The sequence below is a fragment of the Corythoichthys intestinalis genome, chromosome 15, assembly GCF_030265065.1.
Source record: "Corythoichthys intestinalis isolate RoL2023-P3 chromosome 15, ASM3026506v1, whole genome shotgun sequence".
Classification (NCBI taxonomy): domain Eukaryota; kingdom Metazoa; phylum Chordata; class Actinopteri; order Syngnathiformes; family Syngnathidae; genus Corythoichthys; species Corythoichthys intestinalis.
In genome coordinates this window covers 18,633,829-18,653,377 of record NC_080409.1, presented here as the reverse complement: position 1 = coordinate 18,653,377, position 19,549 = coordinate 18,633,829, and the positions used below count along the sequence as shown (strand labels likewise).

The 19,549-nt window shown below is 36.8% G+C and overlaps 1 protein-coding gene across 2 annotated transcripts in view; it reads left to right on the top strand.

Moving 5' to 3' along the window:
* The first annotated feature begins 117 nt into the window (after positions 1-117).
* scaf8 (SR-related CTD-associated factor 8) overlaps positions 118-19,549 on the top strand; it is a 57,030-nt gene continuing 37,598 nt past the window's right edge. The window contains exons 1-3 of one of the 2 annotated variants that reach the window (XM_057859462.1): positions 204-268; positions 8,899-8,982; positions 13,776-13,857. Coding sequence is in view for 1 of the 2 variants with exons in the window: in XM_057859460.1 (XP_057715443.1) it covers positions 239-268; positions 8,899-8,982 (114 nt within the window). In the remaining variant the exon portion in view is untranslated. Of the gene's footprint in view, positions 269-8,898; positions 8,983-13,775; positions 13,858-19,549 lie in introns of both variants that reach the window. The other variant, XM_057859460.1, reaches the window with a different exon arrangement.

Sequence of the window (19,549 nt, the reverse complement as noted above, 5' to 3'; positions counted from 1 at the left end):
TAAACAATAGTAAAACAAATATTTTTGTGCGTTATTTAATATTCATAACGATTCATGCAGAAAGACGAAGGCGTTGACTTGTAGTTCCTCCAAACCGACGCTATGGGTCGCGGGTTGTGGACCGTCCTCGGTGCTAGTGCGCCATATTGCCCCTATCCTCCATCTCACCAGACATCGAGCATGTTCGTCTCAAACCTTTTATTGAATAGATAGTCACAAAGAGCCCAAACAAGCCAGCATGGAGGCCGTGAAAGCCTTCAACAACGAGGTTTGTTCCAAGTCCTTGCAGTAGATTTGAACACGACGAGGAATCCACGACAACCTTCATATTGTCGGCGACGTTAATGCTAGTTAGCCGAAGCTAACGTAAACTAACCTCAAGGCCGCGTTAGTGTGTACAAAGAGATTCGCGGTGCTCATTTATGTAAGCACTCCTATGGTCGATTTCTCAGTAGGGGTTGTTAATCAATGTGGTTAGATTGCAACTAAATGTAACTGCACCGGTATGAAATGAGAGAGGCGCGCTGCACTGCTCGTTGCTAACATTAGCATGCTACAAGTTAGCACAGGCGGCTGTCAGAGATGCGCGATAACTTGAAGTGTTTCTTCAGATATCACAGACATAAACTATTGTCGCGCTACGTGTTATTGTGTGTACGTGTTTCTCAAACAACTAAACATTTTTGCTATTCATTTCTTCCCTGGCACTATCATGTAGCCCACATAAAACGACGTGATCGGTGTACATTGGCATGACTCAGTGGGCATAGGCGTAACATTTTGAATGATTTGCACGAAACTAACACAATTGGTCAGCTATTTTGGATTGCCTTGGAAAGAGTATTGAATTGGCACCAAGATTTTGAAAATCGGCTGAAAAACAAAAATGCTGCAGCGACGTTACCGTCAGTTTTTTATGCAAAATAAAAGTCCGTTGTTTCAAATTGAATTTTCAAGTGCAAATCACTAAAATTTACATTGCTATTTTTCCTCAATAATTTGACATGTTCTTCACATAAAATAATATTATCATCATGGAAACAAACTGCATTATTAAGATATTTGAAAACTACTTTTAATGATTGTAATTGCAAATTTTCAACTGAAACTTGATTGTGAATGGCGAGTGAAAATGACGTCAGTTTTTTTGCTTCTCACTATTTTCAAGTGAAATTTAAAGAAATTGGGAATATGCCAAGGTATGCTGATGGAAAAAAATAATGGATTTTTTTCAAATAGCTGAGCTAATTGTGTTGGTGTTGTTTTTTTTTTAGGTAAAAACTGGTTAAAAAATGACATGTTTCTCATTATCTTCAATTGAAAATTTCAGAAAAGCGGGAATATTAGATTTAATTACATTAGAAAATAATAGTTAATTTCACTAATGCGTTATTTGCACTACATTACCTAATTATTTCATAGAATCTAGTTAAGTGAAAATGCAATTATTGTGGGGTTTTCTTTCAAAAATACATTGTAATGTATTCGACCAATTTTTTGTATTTGATTCTTTACAGTCATGAAATTAGTACATTTTTTGTATTAAAGTAAAATAAATATTGCATGAATATGTTCATTATCCAATTTTAAGAAAATAACAGCTTATTCAATGTATCAGGAATTATAATGCGGTAGTGGTCGTAATAGCAGTTGTATTAAATGTAATTTGCTCAATGTATTCATTGTTTTGTCAAATGATTGACGTAAATGTAATATTGGATGATAACGACAACAAAATGTTTCACTTCGTATAAACCAGGGTATCCGCAGTGTCTTAAAAAGTCCAAATATGTGTCAAATCCAATAATTTGAATTTAAGGCCTTGAAATTTCTCAAATTCTCCTAAAATCTCACAAAATCATAAATATGATTTTGAAAGGTCTAAAAAATCGATTGGTATTACATTTTTTTTAGAACACGCACAAACTTCAGTCTGACTTTTAAATGTTTCGATTTTTGAAGAAGCCAAACCTAACTAAAAAGCATACCTACAGTGGTATGAAAAAGTATCTGAACCTTTTGGAATTTCTCACATTTCTGCATAAAATCACCATCATTTGATCTTTGTCAAAATCACACAGTGTCTGCTTTAACTAAAGCCACCCAAACATTTATAGGTTTTCATATTTCAATGAGGATGGTATGCAAACAATGACAGAAGGGGAAAAATAAGTAAGTGAACCATATTAATATATTTAATATTTTGTGCCCCCCCCCCCCCCCCCCTTTGGCAGCAATAACTTCAACCAGACACTACCTATAAATCAGTCTGGCACATTTATCAGGACTCATCTTGGCACATTTTTCTCTACAAAACTGCTGTAGTTCAGTCAGATTCCTGGGATGTCTGGCATGAATAGCTGTCTTAAGGTCATGCCACAGCATATCAATTGGGTTCAAGTTTGGACTTTGACTTGGCCGCTCCAGAATATGTATTTTGTTCTTCTGAAACCATTCTGAAGTTGATTTACTTCTTTGTTTTGCATCATTGTCTTGTTGCAGCATCCATCCTCTCTTTAGCTTCACCTGTCTGATAGACAGCCTCCAGGTTTCCTGCAAAACATCCTGATAAACCTTTGAGTTCATTCTTCCATTAATGATTGCAAGTTGTCCAGGCCCTGACGTAGCAAAACAGCCCCAAATCATGATGCTCCCTCCAACATGCTGCGCGGTGGGGATGAGGTGTTGATGTTGGTGAGCTGTTACATTTTTTCCTCCACACATGACGGTGTGTGTTACTCCCAAACAATTCAACTTTGGTTTTATCAGTCCACAAAATATTGTGTATTGTGATTTCTTGACGCCTCTTGGCGTCATCTTTGATGGACGGCCACTATTTGGGAGAGAAGCAACATTGCCAAACTCTATCCATTTGTAGACAACCTCCCTGTCGATTGATGAACATCCAGACTTTTAGAGATAGTTTTGAATCCTTTCCCAGCTTTTTACAAATCAACAGTCCTTGATCGCAGGTCTTTAGACAGCTCTTTTGACCAAGCCATGAGGCACATCAGACAAAGCTTCTCATCAAAGCAATTCTTACTAGGTGTGTGTTTTATAGTGGGCATGGGAGCTTTAAACCACTCATCAGTGATTGGGCACCAGTGTTGTTAATAACGGCGTTACAATATAACGGCGTTACTAACGGCGTTATTTTTTTCAGTAATGAGTAATCTAATTAATTACTTTTCTCATCTTGGCAACGCCGTTACCGTTACTGAGGCGGGAAAGGCGTGCGTTACTATGCGTTACTAAGTTGGTTGAATAAAAAAAAAGTCTGAGAGAAACGGACTCACGGGGACGAGAGCAGAGCAGGAGTGGGGAAGACGCCGTTGCAACCGCGATGCTCGGTGGCTCCAATAATACCTGACTGCAGCCATAGCCGACAAACTACGCCCACATGACACGGTAGATATCATATTATAGAACTAGATGCAAATGATAGACACTGCTGCACTGCCAACATGTTTTAAGGACTACATGCGTTTGTAAACAGCCGCCATCTTAAAGCAGTAGACCTCTCAGGAAGGCCCTGATGTAGAGGTCCTTCCTAGCGAACCTAAGTAATTTTTTTAAATTTAAAATGCTCCTAAATCGGCAAAATCTTAACTTAAATCTATCTTTAAATGATGAAACAGTTTTAAAACTTACACATGTTTAAAGTAGACGGAAGGGAACTAATGCAATAACGGGAGAAATTTTAACAACTTTAACGATTGATTCACAACTTTAAATGACTTCCACACATAGCAAAGGTTACTAGCTAGTTATCGCAATACCCTTGTGTCTAGTTAAGTGGAGGGTAAAGAATTGGGCTAGGGCCAATTGTCCCCCAAACACTTTAAGCTTCACATTGTGTGACCTGTGTGTGTGTGTGTTTTTTTTTTTTTTTTTTTGAGAAAGAAAAAAACATATCACTAGTTACTTTGCCAAGTAACTAATTACTCTTACATTCAGGTAACTGAGTTACTAACGCAATTACTTTTTGGGAGAAGTAATTTGTAATTGTAATTAATTACTTTTTAAAAGTAAAATTAACAACACTGCATGGCACTAAATGCGTTAGTAGACAGCCGCCATCTTAAAGCAGTAGGCTTTTTAGGACAGCTCTGTTGTAGAGAACCTTCCTAGCGAACCTAAGTAACTTTTTATCTTTTTTAAATCTTTTTATATAAATACTTCTAAATCGGCAAAATCTTGACTTGAATCTATCTTTAAATGATGAAACTGTTTTAAAACTTTCATATGTCGAAAGTAGAGAGAAGGGAACAAATGCAATAATGGGAGCAATTTTAACAACTTTTTACAGTTGATTCAGGGTAAAGGGTAAATTAGGGTAAAGAATTGGGCTCGGGCCAATTGTACCAAAAACCTTCACAAAAAACTTCACATAGTGTGGCCAATGTTTTTTTTTTTCTTTTTTTTTTTTTTGAGGGAAAAAAAAAAAAGTAATTATCACCAATTACTTTGCCAAGTAACTAATTACTCTTACATTCAGGTAATTGAGTTACTAACGCAATTACTTTTTGGGAGAAGTAATTTGTAACTATAATTAATTACTTTTTTTCAGTAAGATTAACAACACTGTTGGGCACACACCTGACTTAAATTGTTTGGTAAAAATTGGTTTCAATGGCTTTTTATGTCTCCTTAGGCAAAGGGTTCACTTACTTATTTTTCTCCCTTCTGTCATTGTTTGCAAGCTATCCTCATTAAAATATGAAAACCTTTAAATGTTTGGGTGGTTTTAGTTAAAGCAGACACTGTTTTTTCATTTATGTGATTTTGACAAAGATCCGATCACATTTGATGAGGATTTTATGCAGAAATGTGAGAAATTTCAAAAGGTTCAGATACTTTTTCATTCTACTGTACCTGTGATCCCCGCTCAATTTCTTTGTCTTTTTTTAATGTTTTTTTGCCGGTATTGATGTGAAATGGGCCTTTAACTGTATTCAATAAGGTCTTAAAAATCTCAGTATACCAACAAGTAATGCAACTGCGGCCCTTTACATACAGAGATGGTGGCGCCTCTAAATCTGGTCCTGATCGATAGATATTGATGAAAATGTGTGTTTTGTTAAAACAAGTAGAACATCTCATTTTACCTCAGAATATTCTCATTCCTAATCTATAGGAGTATACAGCCACCAAATTGGTCAAAAGTTTGAACGAATGCAACCACTGCGCAACATCATAAAATGCCAGGGGGAGACTGTGGAAAAAAATTGCAGCTGTTAAACCTGGTTTTGTGACAGGCCTAATATTTTGCATTATCCTGTGATGAGCATTAAGAAAGTTTTACTGTTTAATTCATTCCCTGCCATTGATGGCAAATGACATCCAATCTATTTTAACTGGGAGTACTGACATCGATCTCTGCCAGCACCACTCATTTAAAACGACATAGATCGCTGTCAATAGCAATGCAAAAAAACAATTAGTTTTGCCAAGATTGTAGGCGTGACCTTTATAGTTGAATTAGAGTTGCAAGATTCAATAACTTTCTTTCATACTCAATTTTCAAAATATTACAACCATTGGTGACCACTTTTAATAGAAACATAATATTAGAGCTGAAACGAATACTCGAGGAACTCGAGTAACTCAAGTTTAAAAACTGATCCGAGTAATTTTATTCACCTCGAGGAATCGTTTAATTTTGCCAGCTATAAGCATCACGTTTTGCCCGGACTACTTTTAATGCGGGACAACGCGCTGACGTCACATGCGTAGAGGAAGAAGCAATAAAAAAAAAAAAACTTACTGCAGCCGACAGCCGTTACGAACTGCGCTGACATTGCTAAAAACTACGCCTGCATGTTGCTTTGGTGGTAGCAGGTAGCGTCTGACGCGTGTCATAGATATCACATGTACATAGAACTAGATGCGAAATGACCGACTCGGCGGCGTTAATAAAACAGCCGCCATCTTAAAGCAGTACACTTCTCAGCGCTCATAAATAAGATTAACGTTACTGTCACTCGCTCACGTAAAGTTATCCCTGCGGAGGGCTAGGTTACTATTCATTATGACCACTGTCGATGTGTGGCTAACTCTTACATACAGGCTTTATTTAATCCAGTACTTCTCAAATAGTGGGGCGCGCCCCCCTGGGGGGGCGCAGAGCGATGCCAGGGGGGGGTGCATGTGACCTCGGGGAACATGTTTTTTTTTTTTTTTTTTTTTGCCGTACTGGAATAAAGTGTACTTGCACATCCACTCAGTAGGTGGCAGTGGCACTCTCATTTTCAGAGTGCGCGCAGTATTATTGAACTAAGGAAGAGCACTCAGCACACACAGACAACAGATATGAAGAGCAGTGTGCCACCGCCGTTTTCGAAAGCCGTTTTCCGATCGGACTCACTCACGCAGCGACCCACTGTCTTGTCCGGTTCTCACATCGCCGCCCGAGAAGTGCCATTTTCGGCTTGGGATCGTCACGACGACCGCCCTCACCTACGGTTCTACCTCGGCCGCCGTGAATGCGCTTTTTTCGTGCCGTTTGCCTTTTAGCTTTGACTTTTAATACAGTGGGTGATGATGAAAGACCACTGTTTACTGTGTCTAAAAATAATTATAGCAGACAGCCAGAAGCCAAATCAATTAAGACGCCACTTAAAGACATTAGACCCCAATCTCATTTTTAAGCCGCTTGATTTTTTCAGTGAAAACGTGCCGAATATTGCCAACAATTGTCCTGCTTTGTCAGTGTTATATCAGTAAACCAGTGAGCATTGTTAGCATGCTCATTGCAAAATAACTCCACACCATTGCAAAGGAGGTAAATACTGTGAGCAGCAAAAATAAAAACTGTCCTGTCCAAGGACTTTTTTTCTTTCTTTTAGTTTTTTCGGTCAAATTTTTTGGCATATTGTCCTCATGAGTGAATATTTCTAATCAATTTTAATTTGTTATTATTTACTGATTTTATTACATTTTATTTTTCTGTATCAAATGGTCAAAAATGTACCTTGAGTGTATTTTTTAGTTTGGATGTGAATTTTTAAAAAAAAATTCAGGCAAATTGATGCACGTCAAGTCTTCTCTGTTACAAACAAAACAATGTTAATAAAGTTATACTTTATTATAAGTTGATCTATGTTACTTTTTTTCTTTATTAGAAAAAAAGGACACAATGTTAGGCAGATGCGTATTTATAATAGTAATTTTATAGACAAATGATACTATTTACAGTGGCGGCAGAGTTTGGGGGGGCGCGAAACATTTACGTCTTCCTTGGGGGGGCGTGACAGAAAATAATTGAGAAGCACTGATTTAATCTGTGAAATCAGCGCTGTAGAGTGATTAGGGTGTAAATAAAAACTTAATAATGCTAACTGTCAATTTTAGCTCAGTAGTCATAGCTGGATAAAACACCAAGTAGCACTGGTGCCTAATGTGCTCCAATACAGCACAGCATTTATTTTGAACACTGCAAAATCTCAAAATCCTATCAGGACTTACAGTTTAGACTAATTTAAAACTTAACTAGAACTTATAGCTTGACACAAGTGGAAATTCAATTGAAACACGTGGGAAAAACTTTTAAGTGATGTGTGTTATCAAGCATAATGAGATTTTTAGTTAAGAAATATATTAGTGATGCACGATAATACATTTTTCAACCGATATCGATAACCGATAATTTCCTGCCCCTTCCACCCGATAACCGATAATGTCACGCCGATAATTCTATTCAAATACGTATGTAAAATGTAAAAGTATACAAAGATCAAATGTTACTGTGCAAAAATGTAATTTAGTGCTATTTTTTTCCACATCAAATGTGAACAAGTAGTAAATTCCAACATCTAAACAATGGCAATGACATTGTGTAATGGTAAGCTGTTGGCAACAATTACTTAGGGAGTAAACACCCAAGTTGCACAAAAATGCCTTTAAAAGTAAGCCATTCCTAACATATATCACATTACTACACTGCAAAAACACCTCCTTAAAACTAAGAGAATTGGACAAAACTGTTGATTGCGCACATTTGGAGGCTAAATCAAGTATATAATTATCGGATTGCATTATCAGTTGAATTTCGTTTTATCTGGATTATCTGTGTGACGTCATAATTGCCATTATCGGCCGATAATTATCGGTGACGGATATTATCGTGCATCTCTAAAATATATATATCTTATAAGATCAAAGTTTTTTGAGTGAAAGCAGTGAATTGGTCTTTTTTTTTTTTTTTTTTCATCACATTTGAGATGCAATTGTTTGCTGTTTTCAACAAAGTACATCGAAAATAAAGACATTGATTGACTGAAAATGGTTCAATATTAGATGAAATGTCTTGTTTTCTCATCTATATTTATAATTGCTCTTTACCTAAAAAGAATGTTTTATCCGATTACTTGATTAATCGATAGAATTTTCAATTACTCGATTACTAAAATATTCGATAGCTGCAGCCCTACATAATATACAGTCTAATAATGGTGAACGTATGTACCGGTAACCATAGAAAGCCAAAGGCTGAGTTTTACGAACAAAACAAAAGTAAAATATAGGTCAATAGGTAGTTTTGGCAGATAACGATCATGTCTTGTTATTTAAAGTGGCAAATATACAATGGATTAAAAAAGAACTTTACTTACGCAGTGTATATTAGCCTTATTGTACTTTTGTTTTATGTGGTTCATGTTACGGTGAAGCTTTGAATCTCGTTGAAGTCTATGATAACAATAAACTCATTCTATTCACTAACTGGTGACAAATGTCTACAACGTGATGAACAGATAGAATAAGAATTTGTAGTAAATAGTCAAATGTCTTTTTATTTTATTTTCAAGATTATGGGGAAGCATTGACATAAGATTCCCATTTGTCTTGTAATCTTTGAAGATGATATAACTTAATTCTCATTCTGCTTTGATTTTGCAGTTGTACTCGTTGAATGAGTACAAGCCACCCATCTCGAAGGCCAAGATGACCCAAATCACCAAGTCAGGCATCAAAGCTATTAAAGTAAGTATGACACATTAGCAATATTTCAAATAAAGACCACTACTGGTCTTAACACCAGGTCGTAGTTTATGGGTCTCCCGCACAGCAAGCATGGTCACTGACTTCTGCTTTAAAATATTGCACTAACAGAAGAATCAGTGCCCATATTATTATTAGGTATTACGTACGTTTTTATCACTTTCGTCTTTATTATCATGCAATTTATTTCGAGACAAAATGCAATTTGCACCAATTAACGTACACCGCAATTTAGGTATCAAAAAATGTGCTTCCGCCATGGTCCAATAAATATAATAAAAGCATCTAATACTAGAGGAGCACCCTGAGAGAGCAAATGCTACCTAAGCAGCCAAATTCAAAGCATCTCCATATTTGGTAGAGTAGGCACTCGATCTTTGCCCCCGTGCTTCAAAATATCACCACTCTTCCACTTCTAATCATATCACCTAGGGATGTCCCGATCGCTTATCGCAAATCTGAGTCACCTGATCTTGAGAATCTGCTGATACAGAGTCCAGATCCGATCCCGGTAAAAGTTTTTTTGTTTTTATTTTTTAAATTGAACACAACTTCCAAACATGTTACAGTACTGTACTGTTTACAGTACTTCCTCTTCAGCTTTTTTCCTGTTTTGCAAATTATAAAACTAATGTATTTGTGTGTGTTCTGGCAATGCAATTGTATTTCTCAATAATTTAGTTACTTTTTAGCCCTTAAAAATAAAAAGTAAATGTGTGTATGTATATATATATATATATATATATATATATATATATATATATATATATATATATAAATTCCTATTCACCCGATTCCGATCCTCTGAAAAATTGCCCGATTTCCGATCACATGATCGGATCGGGGACATCCCTAATATCACCTATTTTGCAAATTTGAGTTACATAGGCTAATCCGCTATAAAGTTAACGGGAAATTTCTTTTGAGACCTCTGTGACCTTTTTCGTTTGACATCATGACACCAAAATGTAATCATATGACAAACATATCCTGCGAGTTTGATAATAGTCCCTTTTTTTTTTTTTTTTTTTTTTTTTTTTTGTTCTCTTGAACACAAACAAGAAGACAAACAAACAGACGTACGAAACCAAATGCATAACCTCAGACTTCCGTAGGTTTCGCCTACAGGCAGAGGTAATAAATAAATATATATTGGTTGGGGAAAAAAAATCCCATTAAAATGACTGGGCATTTTTTTCATGTATGTACCTTTTTCCCCAGGCATGGTGCTCTGGCATACAGTGAACAACATGTGTTTAGTCTTATTTTGTTGACACACTTCTGGTTTTGGTTTTGTGTCAACAGCATACTGACAGTTCATTTTGGCATTTGATCTATTACCTTTCACATATACACCTTATTATAGGGCAAAATTAAAATGCTTGCCAGTCATTTTCTCCATGTGAAAATGCACCAGGTTTTGTTGTCTTTCTTGATACAAAGACACTTTGAGAGTTAAGTTGTGACCTTTTTTCATCACATCGTTTGCGGTGCATGCTACTACAGTATGTCTTGCTGGACTATTCGTGAATATGATGGCATCTGTTCAGCCTCACTGTGACTACAGTCACAAATGATAACTCCTGGTTTGTCTTGTGCTTTGTGGCATCAACCTATCTTGACTATTCAAGCCACGTGATTGTTTCAGCGCGTTTTTATTAATAGGGCTGTAACAGTCCACTAAAATGCAAATTTGGTTTCCTGAAGTGCTGGGTCCGGCAATTTTCAGTATAAAAGGGGCAGAGGAAAAAATATTAAAATTCTTCTGTTTTTAGAAATGTAAACGATAGCACTTGTTTTAATACAATTTAAAAAAGCAACCCGTTTGGATGATATTTCAAATAAACTACACTATGTTCTTAAGTTTAAAAAAAAAAAATTGAACAACAACAAAAAAAATGGTGACAGTTAAAAAAATCTTAATACAACTAATAAATAAGAAAAACTAAACTTTGAACCCTATGCAGCAACAGCCTGCACATGACAAATGTAACTATCAGATCTTAAAGATTTTTGCTAGAAAGATTAATATATCCACTTCTTGTGCACAAAGCACATACCTGCTTGCAGTGACAAAATCAAGCTGATTTTCTGACGCGTAGATGCAACATTCTTTGTCGGTTTAAGCGCGATTTACACACCCGTGCAGCAATGTTGACACACAATTTAGGATTTATCCACTTGCTTTTGTCTATTGGTAAGTTTAACGGGGAAGCTAGACAAACCCCCAGCGCTGGTACCAGCAGTAGCGTCTCCCACTGGCGACGGCCCTGGACCATGGTTGAGGGGTAGCTGGGGACGTGGGCAGGCGGGTGGAGTCGGGAACCTACAGCAGTGTGCCACTTGAGGTGGGCCGGCCCAACAGTACTGAAGTAGGAGGGTCTTGCAGCTCAGACATTTCGCTTGCATTTGTCATCATGCCATTTGTGATACCTGCAAGCTACTTGTTTGGAGCCCTCTTCGTAAGTAGTGTCCGACACTTCATTGCGGCTATGCGGACACTCCCACAAGACTTCAGTTTCACCCACAGCGCTGAGCTCACACTAATAATACAGTTTATGAGGAAAAAATGCATAAAACATAATCAGAACGGTATGCAAGTGAACTGAAAATGTAAAACCAAAATGGTGCAATACATCCAGCCAATAGCCAATAACTTCATTGGCTTTTGGCCAATTGACTACTTAATAGAGGTGGGACTCTTAGCTCACCTCGAACATTAGTTGGAAAAATTGTACAAAAATCCTCTCAGGCTTAAATAAACGACCATTTCAGTATCGAGTTAATGGTTCAAAATGGTAAATAAAATACTGAAGTCCCCATTCTGTATCAGCAGCTTTAAACTTTATTGAATTAATTTAATGTTGTGAATCAACCGTTAATGTGTTAAAATTGCTTCTGTTATTCCATAATTTCCCTTCTGTCTACTTTCGACATGTGAACGTTTTAAAACTGTTTAAGGATAGATTCGAGTCAAGATTTAGCCAATTTAGGAGTATTTTGGGTAAAAGTTAATTAGGTTTGCTACAACAACCTTCCAGAGAAGTCTACTGCTTTAAGATGGCGGCTGTTTACTAGTACCAGCGAGTCTGTCATTTCAAATCTAGTTTTCGATACATTATCAATCATCTTAATTTGGATGTTTGTGAATCTTTCTCGAATCTTTCACGGCCGAATCGCAAATAATCTAAGAATCGGAAATTTCGCACACCTCTACTACTGAAGCCATAAACAGTGAGACGATCACCAAGCACACTGTCGTGTTAGTTCTCTGACCCTTGCTCTTGGCAAGCCCTACATGGGATTCTTCAATTGCCTTTTTTCCATTCCATTTTTTTCTTTGTACACATTTTATTAAGATTATTTTCTAATGATATTGAACATATTTTTTATCATGACATGCATTTGACTTACGGGTACATACTTGCGACTTGTTAGATGCACATAGTGATCTGACATTGAAATTGACCATGCTGCCTTCACTTGAGCACGCAGGAATAGACAATTTTTTCCAAACGACCATTCTGTTGTTCAATCTGTGGTTTAATAAAAGTGGGTGTCGAACCTTGGCGAGTGAGCCATACGGATCACGGATTATAGATGATCCTGTAATTAAAATGTATGAATAATTTATGTCACATTGTTGTATTGAAAACATGGCATTTTTCATTTGTGTTACATTTAAGTCGACATACGGTATACAACCTGGACATTGTCATAATCTTAAAATGCATGTTTTGGCATCGATCTGATCCAAGTGTCTACAGGGCCAGTATTGTCGATACTTATATTAAATATAAGTATCGACAGTACTTATACTGATATCAAATATTTAAAATAAATGGCTTATTGAATTAATAAGTCTCATTTTTAAAAGTGTTTTTGTGATGATTAATTTACATGGAATATTATGCCTGATGGAATTTAAAAAAAAAAAAAAAAAAACCTTTTGATTTTTGTATTTGAAACAGTAGACCCCAAATCACAACAAAATAAAAAAGTCAATAATAAATAAAACAAATATAAAAACCTATAACACAACCTATAAAGACAACCTTGAGAAATACTTCATTTTCAGGTAAACTATTTCTCTGAAATTTGCATCTTCTTGAATAATTAGTGATTGACAGTAATATATTAACCTTGAAAATGAGCTATATTTTTTATTTTAATGCTTAGGGTATGTAATTTCTTTGCTTGTTTAGTGATAAAGTTGACCTCACCTGCCAGTGCAATAAATGTCTTGACAACCATCAGCATTGGACTCCTTTTGAGGGACTGTTAAAATCTTCCAAACTGGTCATTGTTCATCGCAACCATGTTATGTTTGATTAAATATGAAACGCCTGATCACCAGGTCAAAATAAAAAATGTTTTCAATCTTAAAATTTCATATCATGCTGTTGTTGATGACCAAATATTTGGAACTGAATATAATCCACTCCATTCACAATGACATTCTTGACCGTAGCCTGAAATCAATTGTTGAACTGAACACGATGAGCTTTTGCAGACATGTTTTTTCTACATGTTGGTTCGCTTAAATGCATACAGTATCCTGTTCACATTACTACAGCGTACTTTTCTGAATATTTAGTTATGTATAGAGCCAGTAGTGATGTAAACATCGCAAAATAAAGTACAGTACACTTCCCGCCTTTTGGACGCTATTGCCATCAAATGTTCACCCACTTTGTTTCTTAAAGAACTACTATTACTACTGTGCTTGTGGTTTTATATGCCTGATGAATAACACTCGTTTCCCCTTCCCTCAGCAGCTCTCCCAGCTCCCCCAAAGAACTGGAGGATGGGGTGGAGAGAGTTACAAAGAGATAAGAGAATCCCTTACCAGCTTAGGTAGGAGTATGGGTTGTTTCACAAGGAAGATGCCTCAGTTGGTTCCATACCTCTTGATTTGTCAGTCAGTACTAAATAATGGCGCTTGGGAGACTGTAATGTGTGGCGTGGCTATTGATGTATCTGCTCAAAGTGGGAAATTATTAGTTGTCAAGCACAGATGATGGTTTGTGGACATTTTTACAATATGCACTCATTTCTAGAAATTCTGCACTCTAGAACACAATAATACGTCATAGAGTTCATACCCTCAGGGCACTGCATTTGTTAATTTTACACATGTTGATTTAATCATTCAGGAGTAAATTTATGCAAATATATCCAAATCATGATTATGGCATGTACTGACTTTTCTTAGTTTGTGTGGTAAACCTAACTTTTGTGGAAAAAATTGAAGTGATTTACAATTAGTTTTGGTAACAAATGGCAGTGTTTTAATGTTGTCTGGTACAGTGTATTGGTATAAAAGCATTTTGAGTTTTGATGGTAAATTAGGGCTGCCATTCTATTGGACACTGTTGCTCACTGACACTCTCATGACCCATTTTACATTTATTTTCATTGGCTGGTTTGAATTTATTGACTTCACTATTTTCTCTAAGAAATAATACAGATGGCTAAAGGTGATATTTCATCTGTGGCCAGATCATTAGGCTGTGTGTAGAGTGATTTTTGATAGTTTGGAAGAAATGCATCAATACATGCTGCAAAGCAAGTAAGAAGCCATTTCGAAAGGTGTTTAATATATGTACCAAAGTTGTTTTTTTTCCTTCCATCCATCCATTTTCAGCACGACCTATTCTGGTTTGGCTCTCAGGGTGCTTGAGCGTATCCCATTTGACTTTGGTTGAAAAGTAAACTTCACCCTAAACTGGTCGCAAGTCAGGTGCATGGCACATACCAAGACAGCCAACCATTTGTGCCCACATACCTACAGTCACTGAGTGGAAATCGATCCCACAATTTTTTTTTTCCTTTTTTAATTTACTGAAGAATTTAACTTTTCTGGTTTAGCGTTGGCAGCTCAGTGACTGAGCATTAGCCTTCACAATTTGGAGATCAAGGGTTCAATCTCTGGGACTGTCCTTTCCAAGTTGAGTTGCATGTTCTCCCTCTGTGGGTTTTCTCCAGGTAGTCCAGTTTCCGCCCACAATGTCCCAAAAACATGAATGATAGGTCTTCGGACGCAATGAGGAACGGACCGACAACTCATGCTGCTAGATAAAAAAAAAACAATAATACCTGACTGCGGCCGACAGCCGCTACAAACAACGCCCAGTTGCTTCAAACTTCGTCCACGTTGCTACAAACTACGCCCACATAATGCTATGGTAGATATCACATGTATATAGAACTACATACGAAATGACAGACATGCCGGCGTTAGTAAACAGCCGCCATCTTAAAGCAGTAGACTTCCCAGGAAGGCTCTGTTGTAGCAAACCTTCAAAGCAAACTTAAGTAACTTTTTACCTAAAATACTCCTAAATTGACAAAATCTCCCGAATGATACTTGCTAATTAGTACGTGGGTAGGATGCAGCAGGTAAAGTTCTAAATTTCTGCCACTCTGAAAGCACTCTAGGGGAGCGCCAGGTAGCTGTAGAAGTGATGTGCTCCTGGGAGGGCTCCCATTGCATCACATGAGTAAAATCAGAAGTCTAATGGATCATCCGTAATCTGAATCACACGCCATGGTTCGACACGCACGTGGTCTACAGACTGGACAACACAATGGTCGGTGAAAAAAAAGTTTATGCGTGCACGCTTATGTGAAAGTACCATGTTAATCCCTACTCGCTAGTCAAGCGTAGCAGTATTCAGGAAATTCTTCTAGTATCATGCATGTGGCAATATGTTTATAGGTCAAATAAATGTCACAACAGACAAGTGATGAATATAATTTGGAAATAAGATGGAGGAAATGTTATAGTAATGCTAACCTTGCCACTCCTGAGGAATGAGAGGGACAGCCAACACGGCTGTGCTTCGTGACAGTCTAATTGTTTATAGCGACATCGATGGTCCATGAAAATGTCTTGAATTATAAAACAATTCAGATATAGATCTTTAATAAATTTTCCTACACGGTGGGTACACTTTAGTGTACGTTCTTGTTTGATGGACAATACAAATAGCCAAAAATGTGAGTGTATTTGTACTGACCCACTCATTTGGCTTTATGGGCTTGTGCCATGCTACGCAATAACAGGGAGATGCAACAGGCGATGTCATTCACAACTGGATTCAAAGCAAAGCTGAACAGACTGTGTAAAGCTTTTTATTGCTTTTTAAAATCTGGCAAGAAACATAGTCATGTCAGTGTTGCACTGCAAAGGATGTTGACTGCACTGCAAACAATGTGTGAGACCATTCATAATATGGAATCAAAATATTGTCAGGGACAGTTCATTTATACAAAACAAATCGTGCTTGCATAAAAATAGTTTTTATTCACAATTGCACTTGCAAGATTATTTTGGCTTGAACTTGCAAAAATGTCTAGTGGGATTTTTTTTTTTCATTAGACCTTTGGATGAAAGTACTTATAGGTCTTAGTCATATTTTAATTTCAGTCATTTCAAAATGTGTTCGTCATGATCTAGTTTTAGTTGACGAATGACGATTGCTCAAATTTCGTTTCGTTTTAGTCGACGATTACTCAAAATGTTTTCGTCTGTAAAATTCAAAAGTTTTGGTCCAAAAATTAAAAAATGAATAAAGGTTTCCAACAACTTCTTATGAGCATTGACAGACAGGCAAATAATTGTAGCGTCTTCAGTGGACAACGCCAACCTCGTGATGATAATACACACTCAGCAGGAAAACAGGAAACAAAACATATTGTATACATAACATATAATAAATCTATTTACTTTTTTTCCCTTAGTTATTCTTTGTTTGGATTGTTTTTTGTCTAAGGGTCAGCTCACTGGTTGCTGCTTTAGTACAGTGTTAGTTTATTTTCAATCAATCAATCAAAGCATAAATTGTAAAGCATTTTTCATGCAAAGGAAAGGCAAGACGGATTGCGAAATGAAACAATCAAAATCAGTGCACATGCTGTATGCGCGACGGATTTATGCACACTTCACACTTAGAAAAAAAATAAACAGTGGTACCTCTACATACAAATTTAGTTTGTTCCAGGAGCTGGTTTGTATGTCAAAATGGTTGCATGTCGAACAAGATTTCGCAAAACAAATACATTATAAATACAACTCGTAATAATAATAATGTAACGAACAGGGTTCTAATGTAGCGGTTGTGTTTTGCATGCTACTCCTGAACACACCCTGTTACTGTCAAGAGTGAGAGAGGTGCAGCAGAGTTTTTACTTTCTCTGTTCTGTTGTTGTTGGCGTCGGCTACGGCGCACAGTAGCTGTGCCGTGTTGCACAAGTTCTGAAACAAATGTTCAAAAACCTGACGAAGATTGCAACTTCCTTGTCGATGTTACCATAATCATTATAATGAGAGTTGTCCTCAAGATCGTAGACATATTCCGGCCGGATTGTCGGCCAGTTCAGAGACGTGCACACCACGCTCATATTTTTCTATCATTTCCTTCTTAATTTCAATGGTTAGCGCCACCTTTTTCCACCACCTGCACTAACCTTCTTGAGACTCATGTTGATTTCTCCCACAAGAAAATCCGCCATCCATCTTGCAGGAAAACAATGAAATTGCGACGCTGTCATAAATCATCGTATTTTGAGTCATATGTCGAGACAAATGACGAGTCAAATTGTACGTCGGATGTGTAAAGGATCGTATGTCGATGCGATCATATGTCAAGGTACCACTGCACATGAATTTAAATATTGGAACAATAAAATTAAGTGGAAAGAATAAGTGGATTTTTCTCTAAAATAAGCACTGTAAATACCATTTTTGTTGCTTCTTTTTTGCTGCATGGAAGATTCATTGAATGAGTTTAAATTGTTTATTGTTTAGTCTACTATTGGGATGTACCAAAAGCAAAAATCTTGGCCGAAAACCGAATATTAGAAACACCAAAAGCCGAATACTACACCTGTGTACAATTTTTTTATTTTTTATTTAAAGGTTGTATTTCATTATTTTACAGTTAATACACTTTTGCCTTGGCACTATCCTGAGGAAATGTTTTCACCCTACCTGTAACCTCCGCCACATAAGGAGTCTGTATGCTGGAAGCGACTTTTCTTTATTTTGGTTTCTGTGAGCTCATATTGTTTGTAGGACAAGTGGCTGATTAAGCCTGAGTTGGAAAAGATCTTCGGCATCGTACCTCCTCGAGACACTGCAGCAGAACAGATTTTACAGATGGCTGGCCGATCATATTTCTTTGATACCTCATTGTACTTCCAAACCGTGGACATGTTGACTGTGAGCCAGGAGTGTTTGCAAGACAGCGTCAGCCACCATGTTGCTTCTCGCTGCGGTTTGATTACGTCATCACAAAAAGACTTAACTTTCGGTCTTCATAGCATATTTACCGAAAACCAATAATGCGTTTTTAGCTATTTTCGGCCGATAGTTTTTGGCGCCAAATTTTCGGTCACATCTCTAGATTACTAGTATTTTTGTTTGTCTACAGTTTGAGAAAGGAATTTAGGCCTGGACCCTTGATCCTTCATGAGAACTCAGTCCAGAAGAGGGCACTGCACATCCTTGTGCTTTTCAATCGATAATGTCCATGGCTTTTAACTAACGTAGATCAGTGTGATTTGAGAGTGTAAATGTGGTTATTAATTTATGGTGTGATTGATGGAAGAGTATTGCTAACAATACTGCCAATGGATACAAATATTGTCTATATGCCATAGAATAAGGATTCAAAATCATGCATAATATCAAGAAAACCACTAAGCTGCATTTTTGGTACAGCATCTATTTTACATTTAAAACAAGTTGTCTTCCTACACTATTATAGTAAAGTAAGGTCAATCACTTGAAAACCAGCATAACACCCTTTCAAGAATTCACATAATTTTGTTATACCAACAGTCATTGACACAGGTTTTGACACAAAATATAATATTTGTTGTCCCAGGTTAGCCCAGTTTGTAGGAACTGTGTGGGAAACCATACTGCTTTCCAACACACCATATGATTATCAATAAATTGATGTTTAATTTCAAATCTCTATCAAATTTCAAATAATTCACCATCTCTTAAAACCACAGTGTATCTGTAAATGCCGATACCATGTGGCAGAATTACTTCACATGCATTCGTGCATATTCATCTTTTGCCCCCAAAATGCATTACTGTAGTAATTGTTGCTGCAATAATGACTCGGAACTGGTCCATAAAGGGCGACTTTTACTCTAGAAATGCTATTCTAGTATTTCAAACAAGAATGTGTTCCAGTTACACACAAACGCTTCAAAAATTTTTTTGTAAAGGCTGCTTTTCAGGGAGACTTCATCCTAAAAAATATATATATAAATATAATAAAGGGCACATTGTAAAAATGGTTGTTTTTTTTTTCCTCGTAACATGGCTGGAGAGTTGAAGCATTATAACTTTTGCCATAACAGATTGCCAAAGTCTTCTGTCTGTGATGCCTCTGAGTAGAGCTGAAACGAATACTCGAGTAACTCGAGTTTAAAATTTGATCGAAGTAATATTATTCGCCCCGAGGAATCGTTTAATTTTGCCAGATCTAAGCATCAAGTTTTGCCCGGACTACTTTAAATGCTGGAC